Source organism: Armigeres subalbatus, chromosome 2 (assembly GCF_024139115.2).
Source record: "Armigeres subalbatus isolate Guangzhou_Male chromosome 2, GZ_Asu_2, whole genome shotgun sequence".
Lineage (NCBI taxonomy): Eukaryota > Metazoa > Arthropoda > Insecta > Diptera > Culicidae > Armigeres > Armigeres subalbatus.
Window position 1 is genome coordinate 37,437,345 of NC_085140.1, and position 20,474 is coordinate 37,457,818.

The window sequence follows — 20,474 nt, forward strand, 5'->3', positions numbered from 1 at the left end:
GGGAATCATGCAATCTTTATGTTCCGGGCTGCGAGAATCAACGAAAAATGCATCCGGAAGATTTTGTTTACAAATTACGGGGGAAACATCCGGAAAGCAGCGGGAATGCTTCCGGACGCGTTCGTTTCATAATGATACGCTTCGAATCAATAATCCCCAGCATTCAGAGGCTATTCCAATGCGGGAACCATGCGATCTGTATGATCCGGGCTGCGAGAATCAACGAAAAATGCATCCGGAAGATTTGGTTTACAAATTACGGGGGAAACATCCGGAAAGCAGCGGGAATGCTTCCGGACCCGTTCGTTTCATAATGGTACGCTTCGAATCAATAATCCCCAGCATTCAAAGGCTATTCCAATGCGGGAACCATGCGATCTGTATGATCCGGGCTGCGAAAACCAGCGAAAAATGCATCCGGAAGATTTTGTTTACAAATTACGGGGGAAACATCCGGAAAGCAGCGGGAATGCTTCCGGACGCGTTCGTTTTATAATGATACGCTTCGAATCAATAATCCCCAGCATACAGAGGCGGTTCCAATGCGGGAACCATGCAATCTGTATGTTCGGGGCTGCGAAAACCAGCGAAAAATGCATCCGGAAGATTTTGTTTACAAATTACGGGAGAAACATCCGGAAAGCAGCGGGAATGCTTCCGGACGCGTTCGTTTCATAATGATACGCTTCGAATCAATAATCCCCAGCATTCAGAGGCTATTCCAATGCGGGAACCATGCGATCTGTATGTTCCGGGCTGCGAAAACCAGCGAAAAATGCATCCGGAAGATTTAATTCACAAATTACAGGGGGAAACATCCGGAAAGCAGCGGGAATGCTTCCGGACGCGTTCGTTTCATAATGGTACGCTTCGAATCAACAATCCCCAGCATTCAGAGGCTATTCCGATGCGGGAACCATGCGATCTGTATGTTCCGGGCTGCGAGAATCAGCGAAAAATGCATCCGGAAGATTTTGTTTACAAATTACGGGGGAAACATCCGGAAAGCAGCGGGAATGCTTCCGGACGCGTTCGTTTCATAATGGTACGCTTCGAATCAACAATCCCCAGCATTCAGAGGCTATTCCGATGCGGGAACCATGCGATCTGTATGTTCCGGGCTGCGAGAATCAGCGAAAAATGCATCCGGAAGATTTTGTTTACAAATTACGGGGGAAACATCCGGAAAGCAGCGGGAATGCTTCCGGACGCGTTCGTTTCATAATGATACGCTTCGAATCAATAATCCCCAGCATTCAGAGGCTATTCCAATGCGGGAACCATGCGATCTGTATGTTCCGGGCTGCGAAAACCAGCGAAAAATGCATCCGGAAGATTTTGTTTACAAATTACGGGGAAAACATCCGGATAGCAGCGGGAATGCTTCCGGACGCGTTCGTTTCATAATGATACGCTTCGAATCAATAATCCCCAGCATTCAGAGGCGGTTCCAATGCGGGAACCATGCAATCTGTATGTTCCGGGCTGCGAAAATCAGCGAAAAATGCATCCGGAAGATTTTGTTTACAAATTACGGGGAAAACATCCGGAAAGCAGCGGGAATGCTTCCGGACGCGTTCGTTTCATAATGCGTACGCTTCGAATCAATAATCCCCAGCATTCAGAGGCTATTCCAATGCGGGAACCATGCGATCTGTATGATCCGGGCTGCGAAAGCCAGCGATAAATGCATCCGGAAGACTTTGCTTACAAATTACGGGGAAAACATCCGGAAAGCAGCGGGAATGCTTCCGGACGCGTTCGTTTCATAATGCGTACGCTTCGAATCAATAATCCCCAGCATTCAGAGGCTATTCCAATGCGGGAACCATGCGATCTGTATGATCCGGGCTGCGAAAACCAGCGATAAATGCATCCGGAAGACTTTGCTTACAAATTACGGGGAAAACATCCGGATAGCAGCGGGAATGCTTCCGGACGCGTTCGTTTCATAATGGTACGCTTCGAATCAATAATCTCAAGCATTCAGAGGCTATTCCAATGTGGGAAACATGCGATCTGTATGTTCCTGGCTGCGAGAATCAGCGAAAAATGCATCCGGAAGATTTTGTTTACAAATTACGGGGGAAACATCCGGAAAGCAGCGGGAATGCTTCCGGACACGTTCGTTTCATAAGGGTACGTTCGAATCAATAATCTCAAGCATTCAGAGGCGGTTCCAATGCGGGAACCATGCGATCTGTATGTTCCGGGCTGCGAGAATCAGCAAAAAATGCATCCGGAAGATTTAGTTTACAAATTACGGGGGAAACATCCGGAAAGCAGCGGGAATGCTTTCGGACGCGTTCGTTTAATTATTTTTGGAGTCCATGAGGGCGGTCGCAGTATCATTTTGAGTACAATTCGATTGCTTCAACGCGAGAGTAGAATGAGCGCTCGTCGGAGTCCCTGAGGACGAGCGCAGTGTCGATATGAGTTCAATATGGTAGCACTTATGTGATGATATTTAGTGGATTGAGCGCTCGTCTGAGTCCATGAAGGTGGGCGCAGTGTCGATATGAGTTCCATTTGGTTGTATTTGTGTGATGATAGTGGATCGAGCGCTCGTCTGAGTCCATGAGGGTGGGCGTAGTAGCATTCTGAGTTCAATTAGGTTTCTCTAATGAGATAGTAGAATGAGCACTTAATCCTTAAGGGCGGTCGCAGTGTCGATATGAGATCAATTTGGTTGCACTTATGTGATAATAGTGGATTAAGCGCTCGTCTGAGTCCATGACGACGGGCGCTGTGTCAATATGAGTTCAATTTGGTTGCACTTATGTGATGATAGTGGATTGAGCGCACATATGAGTCAATGAGGGCGGGCGCAGTGTTGATATGAGTTCAATTTGGTTGCACTTATGTGATGACAGTAGATTGAGCGCTCGTCTGAGTCCATGAGGGCGGGCACAGTAGCATTTTGAGTTCAATTAGGTTTCTCTAAGGAGATAGTAGAATGAGCGCTCGTTTGAATGCTCGGGGGCGGTCACAGTGTCGATATGAGTTCAATTTGGTTGCATTTATGTGATGATTGTGAATTGAGCGCTCGTCTGAGTCCATGAAGGCGAGCACAGTAGCATTTCGAGTTCATTTAAATTTCTCTAAGGAGATAGCAGAGTGAGCGCTCGTTTGAATCCTTGGGGGCGGTCGCAAAGTCGATATGAAATCAATTTGGTTGCTCTTATGTGATGATAGTGGATTGAGCGCTCGTCTGAGTTCATGAGGGCGGGCACAATAGTATTTCGAGTTCAATTAGATTTCTCTAAGGAGATAGCAGAATTAGCGCTCGTTTGAATCCTCGGGGGCGGTCACAGTGTCGATATGAGTTCAATTTGGTTGCATCTATGTGATGATAGTGGATTGAGCGCTCGTCTGAGTCCATGAAGGCGGGCACAGTAGCATTTTGAGTTTATTTAGGTTTCTCTAAGGAGATAGCAGAGTGAGCGCTCGTTTGAATCCTTGGGGGCGGTCGCAGTGTCGATATGAAATCAATTTGGTTGCTCTTATGTGATGATAGTGGATTGAGCGCTCGTCTGAGTCCATGAAGGCGAGCACAGTAGCATTTCGAGTTCATTTAAATTTCTCTAAGGAGATAGTAGAATGAGCGCTCGTTTGAATTCTTGGTGGCGGTCGCAAAGTCGATATGAAATCAATTTGGTTGCTCTTATGTGATGATAGTGGATTGAGCGCTCGTCTGAGTTCATGAGGGCGGGCACAATAGTATTTCGAGTTCAATTAGATTTCTCTAAGGAGATAGCAGAATTAGCGCTCGTTTGAATCCTCGGGGGCGGTCACAGTGTCGATATGAGTTCAATTTGGTTGCATCTATGTGATGATAGTGGATTGAGCGCTCGTCTGAGTCCATGAAGGCGGGCACAGTAGCATTTTGAGTTTATTTAGGTTTCTCTAAGGAGATAGCAGAGTGAGCGCTCGTTTGAATCCTTGGGGGCGGTCGCAAAGTCGATATGAAATCAATTTGGTTGCTCTTATGTGATGATAGTGGATTGAGCGCTCGTCTGAGTCAATGAGGGCGGGCGCAATGTGTCAATATGAGTTCAAGCGCTCGTCTGAGTCCATGATGGCGGGCACAGTAGCATTTTGAGTTCAATTAGGTTTCTCTAAGGAGATAGTAGAATGAGCGCTCGTTTGAATGCTCGGGGGCGGTCACAGTGTCGATATGAGTTCAATTTGGTTGCATTTATGTGATGATTGTGAATTGAGCGCTCGTCTGAGTCCATGAAGGCGAGCACAGTAGCATTTCGAGTTCATTTAAATTTCTCTAAGGAGATAGCAGAGTGAGCGCTCGTTTGAATCCTTGGGGCGGTCGCAAAGTCGATATGAAATCAATTTGGTTGCTCTTATGTGATGATAGTGGATTGAGCGCTCGTCTGAGTTCATGAGGGCGGGCACAATAGTATTTCGAGTTCAATTAGATTTCTCTAAGGAGATAGCAGAATTAGCGCTCGTTTGAATCCTCGGGGGCGGTCACAGTGTCGATATGAGTTCAATTTGGTTGCATCTATGTGATGATAGTGGATTGAGCGCTCGTCTGAGTCCATGAAGGCGGGCACAGTAGCATTTTGAGTTTATTTAGGTTTCTCTAAGGAGATAGCAGAGTGAGCGCTCGTTTGAATCCTTGGGGGCGGTCGCAAAGTCGATATGAAATCAATTTGGTTGCTCTTATGTGATGATAGTGGATTGAGCGCTCGCCTGAATCCATGAAGACTGATGCATTGTCGATATGAGATCAATTTGGTTGCTCTTATGTGATGAAAGTGGATTGAGCGCTCTTGTGAGTCCATGAGGACGGGTGCATTGTCGACATAAGTTCAATTTGTTCACACTTTTGTGATAATAGTGGATTAAGCGCTCGTCTAAGTCCATGAGGGCGGGCGCTGTGTCGATATGAGTTTAATTTGGTCGCACTTATGTGACTGATGATAGTGGATTGAGCGCACGTCTGAGTCAATGAGGGCGGGCGCATTGTCGATATGAGTTCAATTTGGTTGCACTTATGTGAATATAGTGAATTGAGCGCTTGTCTAAGTCCATGAGGGTGGGCGCTGTGTCGATATGAGTTCAACTTGGTTGCACTTATGTGATGATAGTGGATTGAGCGCACGTCTGAGTCAATGAGGGCGGGCACAGTAGCATTTTGAGTTCATTTAGGTTTCTCTAAAAAGATAGTAGAATGAGCGCTCGTTTGAGTCCTTGAGGGCGGTCGCAGTGTCGATATGAGATCGATTTGGTTGCACTTATGTAATGATAGTGGATTAAGCGCTCGTTTGAGTCTATGAGGACGGGTGCATTGTTGATATTAGTTCAATTTGTTCACACTTATGTGATAATATCTGATTAAGCGCTCGTCCATGCGGGCGGGCGCAATGTGTCAATATGAGTTCAAACGCTCGTCTGAGTCCATGATGGCGAGCACAGTAGCATTTTGAGTTCAATTAGGTTTCTCTAAGGAGATAGTAGAATGAGCGCTCGTTTGAATGCTCGGGGGCGGTCACTGTGTCGATATGAGTTCAATTTGGTTGCATTTATGTGATGATAGTGAATTGAGCGCTCGTCTGAGTCCATGAAGGCGAGCACAGTAGCATTTCGAGTTCATTTAAATTTCTCTAAGGAGATAGCAGAGTGAGCGCTCGTTTCTTCGGGGGCGGTCGCAGTGTCGATATGAGATCAATTTGGTCACACTTATCTGATGATAGTGGATTGAGCACTCATCTGAATCCATGAGGACGGGTGCATTGTCGATATAAGTTCAATTTGTTCACACTTATGTGATAATAGTTGATTGAGCGCTCGTCTAAGTCCATGAGGGTTGGCGCTGTGTCGATATGAGTTTAATTTGGTTACACATATGTGATGATAGTAGATTGAGCGCTCGACTGAGCCCATGAGGGTGGGCGCTGTGTCGATATGAGTTCAACTGGGTTACACTTATGTGATAATATTGGATTGATCGCTCGTCTTAGTCCATGAGGGTGGGCGCTGTGTCGATATGAGTTCAATTTGGTTGCACTTATGTGACTGATGATAGTGGATTGAGCGCTCGACTGAGTCTATGAGGGCGGGCGCTGTGTCGATATGAGTTCAATTTGGTTGCACTTATGTGATAATAGTGGATTAAGCGCACGTCTGAGTCAATGAGGGTGGGCGCTGTGTCGATATGAGTTAAACTTGGTTGCACTTATGTGATGATAGTGGATTGAGCGCACGTCTGAGTCAATGAGGGCGGGCGCAATGTGTCAATATGAGTTCAATTTGTTTGCACTTATGTGATGATAGTGGATTGAGCGCTCGTCTGAGTTCATGAGGGCGGGCACAATAGTATTTCGAGTTCAATTAGATTCCTCTAAGGAGATAGCAGAATTAGCGCTCGTTTGAATCCTCGGGGGCGGTCACAGTGTCGATATGAGTTCAATTTGGTTGCACTTATGTGATAATAGTGGATTAAGCGCACGTCTGAGTCAATGAGGGTGGGCGTTGTGTCGATATGAGTTAAACTTGGTTGCACTTATGTGATGATAGTGGATTGAGCGCACGTCTGAGTCAATGAGGGTGGGCGCAATGTGTCAATATGAGTTCAATTTGTTTGCACTTATGTGATGATAGTGGATTGAGCGCTCGTCTGAGTTCATGAGGGCGGGCACAATAGTATTTCGAGTTCAATTAGATTTCTCTAAGGAGATAGCAGAATTAGCGCTCGTTTGAATCCTCGGGGGCGGTCACAGTGTCGATATGAGTTCAATTTGGTTGCATCTATGTGATGATAGTGGATTGAGCGCTCGTCTGAGTCCATGAAGGCGGGCACAGTAGCATTTTGAGTTTATTTAGGTTTCTCTAAGGAGATAGCAGAGTGAGCGCTCGTTTGAATCCTTGGGGGCGGTCGCAAAGTCGATATGAAATCAATTTGGTTGCTCTTATGTGATGATAGTGGATTGAGCGCTCGCCTGAATCCATGAAGACTGATGCATTGTCGATATGAGATCAATTTGGTTGCTCTTATGTGATGAAAGTGGATTGAGCGCTCTTGTGAGTCCATGAGGACGGGTGCATTGTCGACATAAGTTCAATTTGTTCACACTTATGTGATAATAGTGGATTAAGCGCTCGTCTAAGTCCATGAGGGCGGGCGCTGTGTCGATATGAGTTCAATTTGGTCGCACTTATGTGACTGATGATAGTGGATTGAGCGCACGTCTGAGTCAATGAGGGCGGGCGCAGTGTCGATATGAGTTCAATTTGGTTGCACTTATGTGAATATAGTGAATTGAGCGCTTGTCTAAGTCCATGAGGGTGGGCGCTGTGTCGATATGAGTTCAACTTGGTTGCACTTATGTGATGATAGTGGATTGAGCGCACGTCTGAGTCAATGAGGGCGGGCACAGTAGCATTTTGAGTTCATTTAGGTTTCTCTAAAAAGATAGTAGAATGAGCGCTCGTTTGAGTCCTTGAGGGCGGTCGCAGTGTCGATATGAGATCAATTTGGTTGCACTTATGTGATGATAGTGGATTGAGCGCTCGTTTGAGTCTATGAGGACGGGTGCATTGTTGATATTAGTTCAATTTGTTCACACTTATGTGATAATATCTGATTAAGCGCTCGTCCATGCGGGCGGGCGCTGTGTCAATATGAGATCAATTTGGTAGCATTTATATGATGATGGTGGATTGAGCGCACGTCTGAGTCAATGAGGGCGGTTTCACTAGCATTTTGAGTTCATTTAGGTTTTTCTAAGGAGATAGCAGAGTGAGCGCTCGTTTGAATCCTTGGGGGCGGTCGCGGTGTCGATATAAGATAAATTTGGTTGCTCTTGTGTGATGATAGTGGATTGAGCGCTCGTGTGAGTCCATAAGGGCGGTCGCAGTATCGATATGAGATCAATTTGGTTCCTCTTATGTGATGATAGTGGATTGAGCGCTCGTCTGAGTCCATGAGGATGGGCACAGTAGTATTTTGAGTTCAATTAGGTTTCTTTGTGGAGATAGTAGAATGAGCGCTCGTTTGAATCCTTGGGGGCGGTTACAGTGTCGATATGAGATAAATTTGGTTGCACTTATGTGATGATAGTGGATTGAGCGCTAGTCTGAGTCCATGAGGGTGGGCACAGTAGTATTTTGAGTTCAATTAGGTTTCTCTGTGGAGATAGTATAATGAGTGCTCGTTTGAATCCTTGGGGGCGGTCACAGTGTCGATATGAGATCAATTTGGTTGCTCTTATGTGATGATAGTGGATTGAGCGCTCGTGTGAGTCCATGAGGATAGGGGCATTGTCGACATAAGTTCAATTTGTTCACACTTATGTGATAATAGTGGATTAAGCGCTCGCCTAAGTCCATGAGGGTGGGCGCTGTGTCGATATGAAATCAATTTGGTTGCACTTATGTGACTGATGATAGTGGATTGAGCGCACGTCTGAGTCAATGAGGCCGGGTGCAGTGTCGATATGAGTTCAATTTGGTTACACTTATTTGATTATAGTGGATTGAGCGCTCGTCTAAGTGCATGAGGGTGGGAACAATAGCATTTTGAGTTCAATAAGGTTTATCTAAGGAGATAGCAGAGTGAGCGCTCGTTTAAATCCTTGGGGGCGGTCGCAGTGTCGATATGAGATCAATTTAGTTGCTCTTATGTGATGATAGTGGATTGAGCGCTCGTGTGAGTCCATGGGGACGGGTGCATTGTCGACATAAGTTGTTCACACTTATGTGATAATAGTGGATTAAGTGCTCGTCTAAGCCCATAAGGGCGGGCGCTGTGTCAATATGAGTTCAATTTGGTTGCACTTATGTGACTGACGATAGTGGATTGAGCGCACGTCTGAGTCAATTAGGGCGGGCGCTGTGTCGATATGAGTTCAATTTGGTTGCACTTATGTGATGATAGTGGATTGAGCGCTCGTCTGAGTCCATGAGAGCGGTTACAGTAGCATTTTGAGTTCATTTAGGTTTCTCTAAAAAGATAGTAGAATGAGCGCTCGTTTGAATCCTTAGGGGCGGTCACAGTGTCGATATGAGATCAATTTGGTTGCACTTATGTGATGATAGTGGATTGAGCGCTCGTCTGAGTCCATGAGGGCGGGCACAGTAGCATTTTGAGTTCAATAAGGTTTCTCTAAGGAGATAGCAGAGTGAGCGCTCGTTTGAATCCTTGGGGGCGGTCGCAGTGTCAATATGAGATCAATTTGGTTTCTCTTATGTGATGATAGTGGATTGGGCGCTCGTCTGAGTCCATGAGGACTGGTGTAGAAGCATTTTGAGTTTAATTTGGTTGTTCTAACTTGATGATAGTAGAATGAGCGCCAGTCTGAGTCCGTGAGGGCGGTCGCAGTGCCAATATGAGATCAATTTGATTGCACTCATGTGATGATAGTGGATTGAGCTCTCGTTTGAGTCCTTGAGGGCGGTCACAGTGTCAATATTAGATGAATTTGGTTGCTCTATCGTGATGATAGTGGATTGGGCCCTCGTCTGAGTTCATGAGGGCGGGCATAGTTGCATTTTGAGTTCAATTAGGTTTCTCTAAGAAGATAGTAGAATGAACGCTCGTTTGAATCCTTGGGGGCGGGTGCAGTGTCGATATGAGATCAATTCGGTTGCACTTATGTGATGATAGTGGATTAAGTGCACGTCTGAGTCAATGAGGGCGGGCGCAGTGTCGATATGAGTTCAATTTGGTTGCACTTATGTGATGATAGTGGATTGAGCCTTCGTCTGAGTCCATGAGGGCGGGCACAGTAGCATTTTGAGTTCAATTAAGTTTCTCTAAGGAGATAGAACCCTAGCAGCACACTTATTCCACATAGGTTACTGCAATTCATATGTGACCGGATTCAGTCACAATTAAGTTGCTGCAACATTTTTTGTCTGACTTGTGCTGCGCGGGTAGAATGAGCGCTCGTTTGAATTTTTGGGGCGGTCGTAGTGTCGATATGAGATCAATTAGATTGCACTTAAGTGATGATAGTGGATTGAGCGCTCATCTGAGTCCATGGGGGCGGGCGCAGTGTCGATATGAGTTCAATTTGGTTGTACTTATGTGATGGTAGTGGATTTATTACTCGCCAGAGTCCCATGAGAGCGGACAGTTCATGAATTTGAGTACAAAATTGGTACTCTGAGTTCATAGTGACTCGCCAGAGACTCATGAGGGCGGACACACCATGTGTTTGAGTTCAAAACTCTTGCCTTGAGACCAGGGCCGTATTTTTTGTACATTTTGGGACCCCCACAACCTGTTGGCCCCGGGGCCCCCGTCCGGCTAAATCCGGCCCTGCAAGGATCATAATGAATTGAGCGCTCACTGGAGTCCCAGGAGGGCGAACACAGCATGAGTTTGAGTCTAAATCTGTTGCACTGAGACGTTCATCGTGAATTGAGCGCTCGCCAGAGTCTCATGAGAGCGGACACAGCATGAATTTGAGTACAAGATTAATACTCTGAAAAAGCAGCATGTATCCGCAAGTAGGCTCCGCCAAAGCGACCGTGTGCCGCTCAAAGCGCACAAGCCCAAGTCCTGGTGTTAGGAGGGACGCTAAACAGCCCTGACACGACGGCCCTCCGACGAGACAGGAGGTTTGCGCAGGCCCAATAAGCCGCCTTTAAAAACAACTATTACGAACGACATAGAAGATAATACGACTCGATACAATCGGCAACGACCTAGGCGACGAATAAAGGATAATTGGAAGCTTGGAACATGGAACTGCAAGTCGCTAGGCTTCGCAGGTTGCGACAGGATAATCTACGATGAATTACATCCCCGCAACTTCGATGTCGTAGCGCTGCAGGAAATCTGCTGGACAGGACAGAAAGTGTGGAAAAGCGGGCATCAAGCGGCTACCTTCTACCAAAGCTGTGGCACCACCAACGAGCTGGGAACCGGCTTCATAGTGCTGGGAAAGATGCGCCAACGCGTGATTGGGTGGCAGCCAATCAACGCAAGGATGTGCAAGCTGAGGATAAAGGCCGTTTCTTCAACTATAGCATCATCAACGTGCACTGCCCACACGAAGGGAGATCCGACGACGAGAAAGAAGCGTTCTATGCGCAGCTGGAGCAGACATACGATGGATGCCCACTGCGGGACGTCAAAATCGTCATCGGTGACATGAACGCCCAGGTAGGAAGGGAGGAAATGTATAGACCGGTCATCGGACCGGATAGTCTGCATACCGTATCGAACGACAACGGCCAACGATGCATAAACTTTGCAGCCTCCCGCGGAATGGTAGTCCGAAGCACTTTCTTCCCCCGTCAGAATATCCACAAGGCCACGTGGAAATCACCTAATCAAGTAAGGGAAAACCAAATCGACCACGTTTTAATCGACGGTAAATTCTTCTCTGACATCACGAACGTACGCACTTACCGCAGTGCGAATATTGAATCCGACCACTACCTCGTCGCAGTATGTCTGCGCTCATAACTCTCGACGGTGATCAACACGCGTCGGAGTCGTCCGCCGCGGCTTAACATTGGGCGGCTACAAGACGGTAGACTAGCCCAAGACTACGCGCAGCATCTGGAAGTGGCACTCCCAACGGAAGAGCAGCTAGGCGCAGCATCTCTTGAAGATGGCTGGAGAGATATTCGATCCGCCATTGGAAGCACCGCAACCGCTGCACTAGGCACGGTGGCTCCGGATCAGAGAAACGACTGGTATGACGGCGAATGTGAGCAGTTAGTTGAGGAGAAGAATGCAGCATGGGCGAGATTGCTGCAACACCACACGAGGGCGAACGAGGTACGATACAAACGGGCGCGGAACAGACAAAACTCGATTTTCCGGAGGAAAAAGCGCCAGCAGGAAGATCGAGACCGTGAACAGACGGAGCAACTGTACCGCGCTAATAACGCACGAAAGTTCTATGAGAAGTTGAACCGTTCACGTAAGGGCCACGTGCCACAGCCCGATATGTGTAAGGACATAAACGGGAACCTTCTTACGAACGAGCGTGAGGTGATCCAAAAGTGGCGGCAGCACTAGGAAGAGCACCTGAATGGAGATATGGCAGACAACGGTGGCGGTATGGTAATGGACCTAGGAGCACGCGCGCAGGACATGCGACTTCCGGCTCCGAATCTCCAGGAAATCCAGGAGGAGATCGGCCGGCTGAAAAACAACAAAGCCCCTGGAGTTGACCAACTACCAGGAGAGCTGTTTAAACACGGTGGTGAAGCACTGGCTAGTGCGCTGCACTGGGTGATTACCAAGGTTTGGGAGGATGAGGTTCTGCCGCAGGAGTGGATGGAAGGTGTCGTGTGTCCCATCTACAAAAAGGGCGATAAGCTGGATTGTAGCAACTACCGCGCAATCACATTGCTGAACGCGGCCTACAAGGTACTCTCCCAAATTTCATGCCGTCGACTAACACCAATTGCAAGAGAGTTCGTGGGGCAGTACCAGGCGGGATTTATGGGTGAACGCTCTACCACAGACCAGGTGTTCGCCATACGTCAGGTATTGCAGAAATGCCGCGAATACAACGTGCTAACATATCATCTATTTATCGACTTTAAAACCGCATATGATACAATCGATCGGGACCAGCTATGGCAGCTAATGCACCAAAACGGATTTCCGGATAAACTGATACGGTTGATCAAGGCGACGATGGATCGGGTGATGTGCGTAGTTCGAGTTTCAGGGGCATTCTCGAGTCCCTTCGAAACCCGTAGAGGGTTACGGCAAGGTGATGGTCTTTCGTGTTTGCTATTCAACATCGCTTTGGAGGGAGTAATACGAAGGGCTGGGATTGTCACGAGTGGTACGATTTTTACGAAGTCCGTCCAGTTATTTGGTTTCGCCGACGACATTGATATCATGGCACGTAACTTTGAGAGGATGGAGGAAGCCTACATCAGACTGAAAAGCGAAGCTAAACGGATTGGACTAGTCATCAACACGTCGAAGACGAAGTACATGATAGGAAGAGGCTCAAGAGAGGTCAATGTGAGCCACCCACCACGAGTTTCTATCGGTGGTGACGAAATCGAGGTGGTTGAAGAATTCGTTTACTTGGGCTCACTGGTGACCGCCGATAAGGATACCAGCAGAGAAATTCGGAGACGCATAGTGGCTGGAAATCGTACGTACTTTGGACTCCGCAAGACGCTCAGATCGAATAGAGTTCGCCGCCGTACCAAACTGACTATCTACAAAACGCTTATAAGACCGGTAGTTCTCTACGGACACGAGACCTGGACGATGCTCGTGGAGGACCAACGCGCACTGGGAGTTTTCGAAAGGAAAGTGTTGCGTACCATCTATGGTGGGGTGCAGATGGCGGACGGTACGTGGAGGAGGCGAATGAACCACGAGTTGCATTAGCTGTTGGGAGAACCATCCATCGTTCACACCGCGAAAATCGGAAGACTGTGGTGGGCCGGGCACGTAGCCAGAATGTTGGACAGTAATCCGGTGAAAATGGTTCTCGACAACGATCCGACGGGAACAAGAAGGCGAGGTGCACAGCGGGCAAGGTGGATCGATCAGGTGGAGGACGACTTGCGGACCCTCCGCAGACTGCGTGGTTGGCGAAGTGCAGCCATGAACCGAGCTGAATGGAGATGTCTTTTATGTGCAGCACATGCCACTCTGGCCTTAGTCTGATGATATATTTGTTACTCTGAGACGTTTGTAGTGAATTGAGCGCTCGCCAGAGTCCCATGAGGGCGGATACATCATGAGTTTGAGTTCAAATCAGTTGCCTTGAGACGTTCATAGTGTCTTGAGCCCTCGCCATGAGTCCCATGAGGGCATGACTCAAATCGGACACAGATTCGATTTGATTACAATTTGGTTACTCGTAGGTGCTGATAGTGAAATGAGTGTTCGTGACATGAATTTTATTTGAGTACAATTTGTTTACTATGAGGTCTTCTTAGTGAGTTGAGCAATCCTTTGAGTTTCGTAGTGCGAACGAAGAATCAATTTGAGTACCATATGTTTGCTTTGAGGCATTCTTAATAAATTGACCGAACGTCTGAGTCCCATGAGGGCGGACACAGATTTGATTTGAGTACAATTCGGCTACTCTGAGGCTTTCATAGTGAATCGAGCGATCATTTGAGTCCCATGAAGGCGGACACTGATTCGATTTGAGTACAATATGGTTACTCTGAGACCTTCATTGTGAGTTGGGCGGTCTTGTGAGTCATATGATTTTAGTAGCAATTGGAGTACAATTTAATTGCTCTAAGGCATTCATAGTTTTGGTCGATTGTTTAAAATTAAAATTTAAGCCGGTACACCTTTTTAGTTTTCATTTTACCGTGACACACCACGATAACAAATTTGTTGATTAGTGATAAATTTTCCGATGCCGAAAAAAAATCTTCTTACTAGGGTAGGAATCAAACCGACATTTCTCAGCACACGCGATTAGACGATTGAAGCTACTCAGAAGTAAGCATATGCGGTATTTCGAAAAAATTCGTTTCAGGTGGTTCGAAACGAAATTCCGCGGAATTTCGCGGAATTTGAGCATGGTGAAATCTGATGTCTTGATTTCGTTTCGTTTCGTAAAATTACAAAAATTTCGATAGAAAAAACTAGCTTCTAACGAAATTTAACGGAATTCCGCGGAATTTCGAAACAAATTTGAACTTAAACCATACTTTATATTATCAAAAATTTTGGCTGCGCCGCTGAACTAAATCATTAAGTTGTTTTCAAAACTTTAGGTTATACAATTTTTTCTATTAACGCTTACTACATAACCCCTAGAGTGGGGCGCAGTTGTATGGGAAAACGCAAACTTCGTTCGATCAAGTGAGATCAAGATTTTTTCTGAATCGTTATGGGACCCCAATCACCTGTACAAAATATGGGTTAGATTAGTTGCGACCTCGCATGCCGCATCGCGTTTTAAATTTACATGGAGATTAGTATGGAAAAACGTACTTCTTTACATTTTTGCTATTAGCGGCTTCAATTTATCATCAATCACGTAACTCAATACGTTAGCATTTAGTCTGGAAGATGCCGAAAGACTTTGCCGAAGAAGGTACATAGCTGGAAGGTCTACAAAAAATGTTATTACGTTTCGAAAATTGATTGTTCAATCCATATGCAAGAAATCAATGTTTCTGCCAGCACTACCGGACAACCTGTTATTGTCGGAGGGCAAAACCTATCTTCTTTCTTGTCCGTTTTTTTCTTTGTGAAATGATTCCGGATAACTCTCATTAGTTCCAAAGCCCTATAAGATCAATTATTTTGAAATAACACTCAGTTAAATTATTGGTCTTCGTAGTTTGGCAGTGCTGGCAGAATAAACGATTTTTTGCATATGGTTTGAACACTCAATCTTTGAAGCGTTATAACTTTTTTCGTGGACGTTCCAGCAACGTGCCTTCTTCGGCAAAGTTTTCGGCATACTTTGGGTTATACTTTAACGCAATGCGCCGCATGGTTTACGATGAACTGAAACCTCTAGTAGTAGAAATGCAAAAATATACGTTCTCCCATACTAATTTCCATACAAACTTCAAACGCGATGCGGAAAGCGAAGAAGCAACCAATCGATCCCAAATTCTGCACAGTTGTTCAGGACCCAGAATGGCTTCAAAAAATCATTGATTTGAAAAAATGACCATGACTAACCCCATTCTTAGTCGACAAATACGTATGTAGTTTTCTTCTATAAAACGTCTTCAGTGTTTCCAAGATTCAAATTTATATTTTGTGATATTTTTTACTATTTGTACAATATGAATGCGGAATCGATCGTGTTGCTGCTGATCATGGGACGGCAACTAGTCCGGGAGAACGCGAAGTGAAAAAAATCTACCTCGCGTAGCAGAAATTTATTCAAGCAGTGTACAATCGATCTTGTTGATGTTGATCACGCCAGCTAGTGTGGGAGAACGCGAAGTGATAAAACTAATCTCTACATCGAAGAGCACAAAATTATTTAGTGCGGAATCGATCATATTGTAGAAGCTTATTAAACGAAGCACATTGATCTTGCGTTGGATTGATTTGAAACACAGTTTTCGTCTTCTTGTTTTCAAAATATCTTCGTTTACAATAAATATTTAGTCGCTTACCAAGGTGCTTCACATGAATTATCTTCTCTACTAACCAACGATTCCTTTCCCGTAGCGCTCACAGATGCAGAGCATTCCTCGGTTTTTTATAACAATGAGTTTTTAAATCCTAAATTGACTGTAAGGACGTGACCAGCATCATTATTGGCCAAGAATTGGAAACTCCGAAGCAAGTATACAATGAGAATAAGTTTTAATTAAAGAATATTATTTAATTGGTGAGCTGTGCATATTTGCTGTTCCTCGGCCAATCAAGATTATCAACTACGATGTGTACAGTTAATCAAGCTAAGCTCAGAGATGCATCCTGAACAGAACATGAGCCGAGAGCGTGCCTTGGTGTTCTTAGTTTTGAACTCTGAACACAGTTCAGTGTGCACTGGGTTGGTACGCAAGCAAAACGATCATACATATGGATCCTGTACACGATCATGGTAACTAAGATTCCTTAGATTTGGAACTATGCAAAACCATATGAGTATGCTTGATTTCTATCCGTTAGATGTCAACGTATTCCATTACTAGCCGAAAAATGTGTACCATGCCGTCGCTTGAATTTGTTTTCCTAGGATACAAGTTGCTATGTTAGGTCAGTGCTCTTGAACAGTGTGCAGTGTTCAGAACGTTTTGAACACGAACACGCGTTCTCGTGTTTAGATGCATCTCTGGCTAAGCTCTTTTTTGACTATTTGCACAATATGTAAGGAACATTGCAGATTTGTGGGCATTTCTAGTACTTCGCATAGAATTTGCAAAAAAAATCCAGAACGGGTGGAAAGATCATTAAAATTGCTGAAAGCTTTACTTATGATTGTTTTCAGCTCATGACCATAACAGCTGTTCTCTTATCCCATGGGCACACAGACAATAGCTCAGTTCATTGAGCTGATTGTATATAAGACTATGGGTCTGTGAAATTTCATCTGAAATACATATCTTTGTGCATTTTAGAAAGGTGCATAGGATTCTTCCAAACATTCATTTTCTAATTTTGACTTTGACTTTCTTTGGCTCAATACTATAAAATCACGCTGACAAGACAATATGAAGTATGCTTCAGCATAATTACATTATTTATTACAATAAAATTTTTACAAACATACAATTATAAACAGTTTACAATAAATTCAACAAATTAAAATGATCGACGTTCTCTCTGTGCCCCGAGAGAAACGTCCAATGTGTTGCCCATTACGAGGTTTCCTTATAATGTTTTTGGTCCATCAGTCAAATCCCGCCATTAACACAGAACATTCAGGACTGAAACATACACAATTTCACTCGAACATTTGTCACTAACATGTAAGATAAAATGAACCGTAACATATTCTTAAGTGAACTAAGGTTTTAAACGAAATTTGAATCCGTATATGAAAAATTCCACAATTTCTATATTTTTTATACTTACTGATATGAAATTGATCATATTCGGGAGCACACGCTCCACGATAAATTCCTTTGAAAGCGGCACAAATTCTGGGGTATTGCCTTATCGTCAATGGTATATGCGGCGAAAATGCGGTGATTTAACACAGACTACCTCTTCTTTTATTATAACTTCTTTTATTATAAATTCCGCGGAAAAAAAAAATAAAATTTCGTTTCGTTTCGAAAAATTTCGAATTAAATGAACCTTGATTTCGTATCGTTTCGAAGTCTCGAAAGTAAATCTATATTTCGTTTCGTTTCGATCCGAATCAACTTAGACATTTTGAATTTCGTTTCGTTTCGTTTCGTTAGGAAAAAGTGTGTTATCGCATATCCTTACTCAGAAGCATTTTAAACGTGCAAAACACATGGGCGTAAAACTGTTAAGGAAGTAAAGCTTAGGAGTGTGAAAACAAGCATTTTTATGAAATGTTTGTTCAATGAAGATACCTAAATTTGGGGAGACGTAATTAAAAAAAAAGGGGGTTGCAGGCAAAATTCAACGGACGCGGACGTAAAGACATTTGTTCAGTTTGTTGAGCTGAGTCGATTGGTATATATTACTATGGGTCTATGAGCCTTCTATAAAAAGTTCGTTGTCGGAATGAATTTATAGCCTTTCTGTACATCAAATATTCAGAGTGCAAAATTTTCCTAAAAGCATTTCAAATTAGTTTTGATACTGGTTTGAAGCTACTTCAAAAAAGCATTCTAAGTAGGCGGAATTTCCGTTAGAAAATGTTTTAATGATATGAGGTAATTAGAAAGGCTAGCATGTCAAAGTTAGTCATTTTGTATGAAAAACAACCTTGCTTGAGGCAGTCGCCAATTCGAGGTGCTTTGGACCTCTAAGTTAAGTAAGAGTTTTCTATAAATTTATGAGTGAAATATTATTTTGATAAATGTATTTTGATTTTTTGTGGCGAGCCGATCCGGTTATGTATACTCTGATATATTCGAAATAGTGGCAAGCTTTTTTTTAACCTCTAGGACGAAAGTATGAAAATGCCGCCACTAAAAAATAATGATCTTTAGCATTATCGACATTTTCTGTTTAAATTATTTATTGCACAACAAGCTCTTGTCTAAAAAAAATGGTTAAACTAAAACGTACTTTATATATATAAAATCATGTAAATCATATGTAAGTCGAGTCAAGTACGAGACACTGAAGACGGCCTTACTGTTGAGGTCGAAATACGTATCTGTCAAGATACAATTAAGTGGTGGAATTCAATGGGATTGTATTAACTCGTCTTATGACAAATGTAAATCATCTTGAAGTCCTATGTCTCTATGAAGCATACCACATAGTTGGTGGAGGTGGTCTTAGTATTTTTTTCATTTACAAAATTGATCCAACAAGCTTTGAGACGATGTTAATTGTTAAGTTAGAAATTAAGAGATATTCAAAATAGCGGGATATGGTAAACTTGAACTCTACAATCCGTTATTTTCTAGATAAAAATGCATTGGTATTAAATGGAGGCGATTTAAATAGACAATAAAAACTTGACTTGGACAGAGGGCGGAGTAATCAAGAATAAATTAATAAAATATTCTACAGAAAGTACAGTTTAAATTTCGATCATTGTTTTACTTATCAACATAAATATTTTTAAAAGGAGTCGGCACATAAACCTGTAAAAATCCTAATACGATGCATTACATTCAATGAGTTTAGAAAGCGAAACTTCACTGGTATTTTGATTACCATAGGAGTTACGTTCCAGTGTATATTTTGAATATCCTATCTCATTAGAATTTCATTTTCATTCTAATATGCTAATTTAACTTAATTTCAAACCCAAAGCATCAATACTTTCCATATGAATTCTTGTTTATGCAGATGTATATGACGCATCAAACTAATATCTGGTGTTACACTGGCGGTATTACGTTTTTTGTTTGATCTAGAATAAGTATTAAATTGAATTTAATCACATTTAAGCATGGGGCGCAATTTTCAAATCAATAAATTTTGATGGGCGAATTTTCCAAGGGGCGCAAAATTTTAAATTTATGAGTAACCAGCTATTGATTTGCCATGACAGCACTGGTATAGTCCAAACTGCAAAATGGTTCATTGTGACTCCTTCATAATCAATTATGAGCACCGCTCCATTTATCTGGTAGCTTTCAATATAGCAGAATGTTTGAAATACCAAGATGGACATCCTTATAATTTCTTCCAATGTGACCGTTGAGGCATCGCTCTGACCTTGTCGACAAAGTATCACCATGCGACCTTTGTCATCCGGACCCAGGGGAAGTGAAATTGGTTGGGCGATAAATGTATCCCATTCTGTTGGCCGTAGTTTAAACGAATCTGGTTCAGTATGGATGGCCATTAGCATGTTTCTTAGCATTTCACATGCTGCCTGTACATTGAACTTGCGCACTCGAAGGAATAGCAACAGGAATAGATGGTCTGTTCGGCACCATATGATCTGCGGATCCTTGGCAATGTACTCTCGCATCTGGGTGATTGATGACTCTCGGATGCTTTCATCCTCATGCAGCTCTTCTTTAGCTTTCCTTAGGTTTTCTGGATCCAGAGAGCATACGTACTCATCATTAGAAAATGACTTCTTATCTATTACAGATTCCATGCAGAGCCGATCGTTGAGAAACTTCGCGGTGAACTGAAGTTGCAATGATGCACGTAATTGGTTTATGAATAACAGTTAATGACTGAATGGTGCCTGACCCATTATTGGCAACACTCTTCTTTTAACAAACAGTCGATCATGAATCGATTATAGCAGTTTGTAAATGTTGTAACACTTGCTCTCTGTTGATATAAGTTCCGGAAATAAGAATCAAAACAAATAGGGATTCACCATTTGGTTTCGGAACAGAATTAAAATAGGTACACATGCTCAATCCCAGTAACAGTAACCTTAGATAAATATCTAAAGCGTGATGAGGAACATAAAACAGCAGATGAAACATGTTGAATTTAATCTACATAAGTATTG

At 43.7% G+C, this 20,474-nt stretch overlaps 1 protein-coding gene across 1 annotated transcript; it reads right to left on the reverse strand.

Moving 5' to 3' along the window:
- Positions 1–19,439: 19,439 nt before the first annotated feature.
- LOC134208925 (alpha-tocopherol transfer protein-like) lies at positions 19,440–20,126 on the reverse strand. The gene has a single exon (XM_062684887.1). It carries the CDS (start codon positions 20,103–20,105, stop codon positions 19,440–19,442), a length of 666 nt encoding a protein of 221 aa, XP_062540871.1. The 5' UTR covers positions 20,106–20,126.
- Between the last annotated feature and the right edge of the window lie 348 nt (positions 20,127–20,474).

What these genes read in the sequence shown, in the direction of transcription:
- LOC134208925 (XM_062684887.1), bottom strand. Translation starts at nt 20,105, where the DNA reads ATGGAATCTGTAATAGATAAGAAGTCATTTTCTAATGATGAGTACGTA.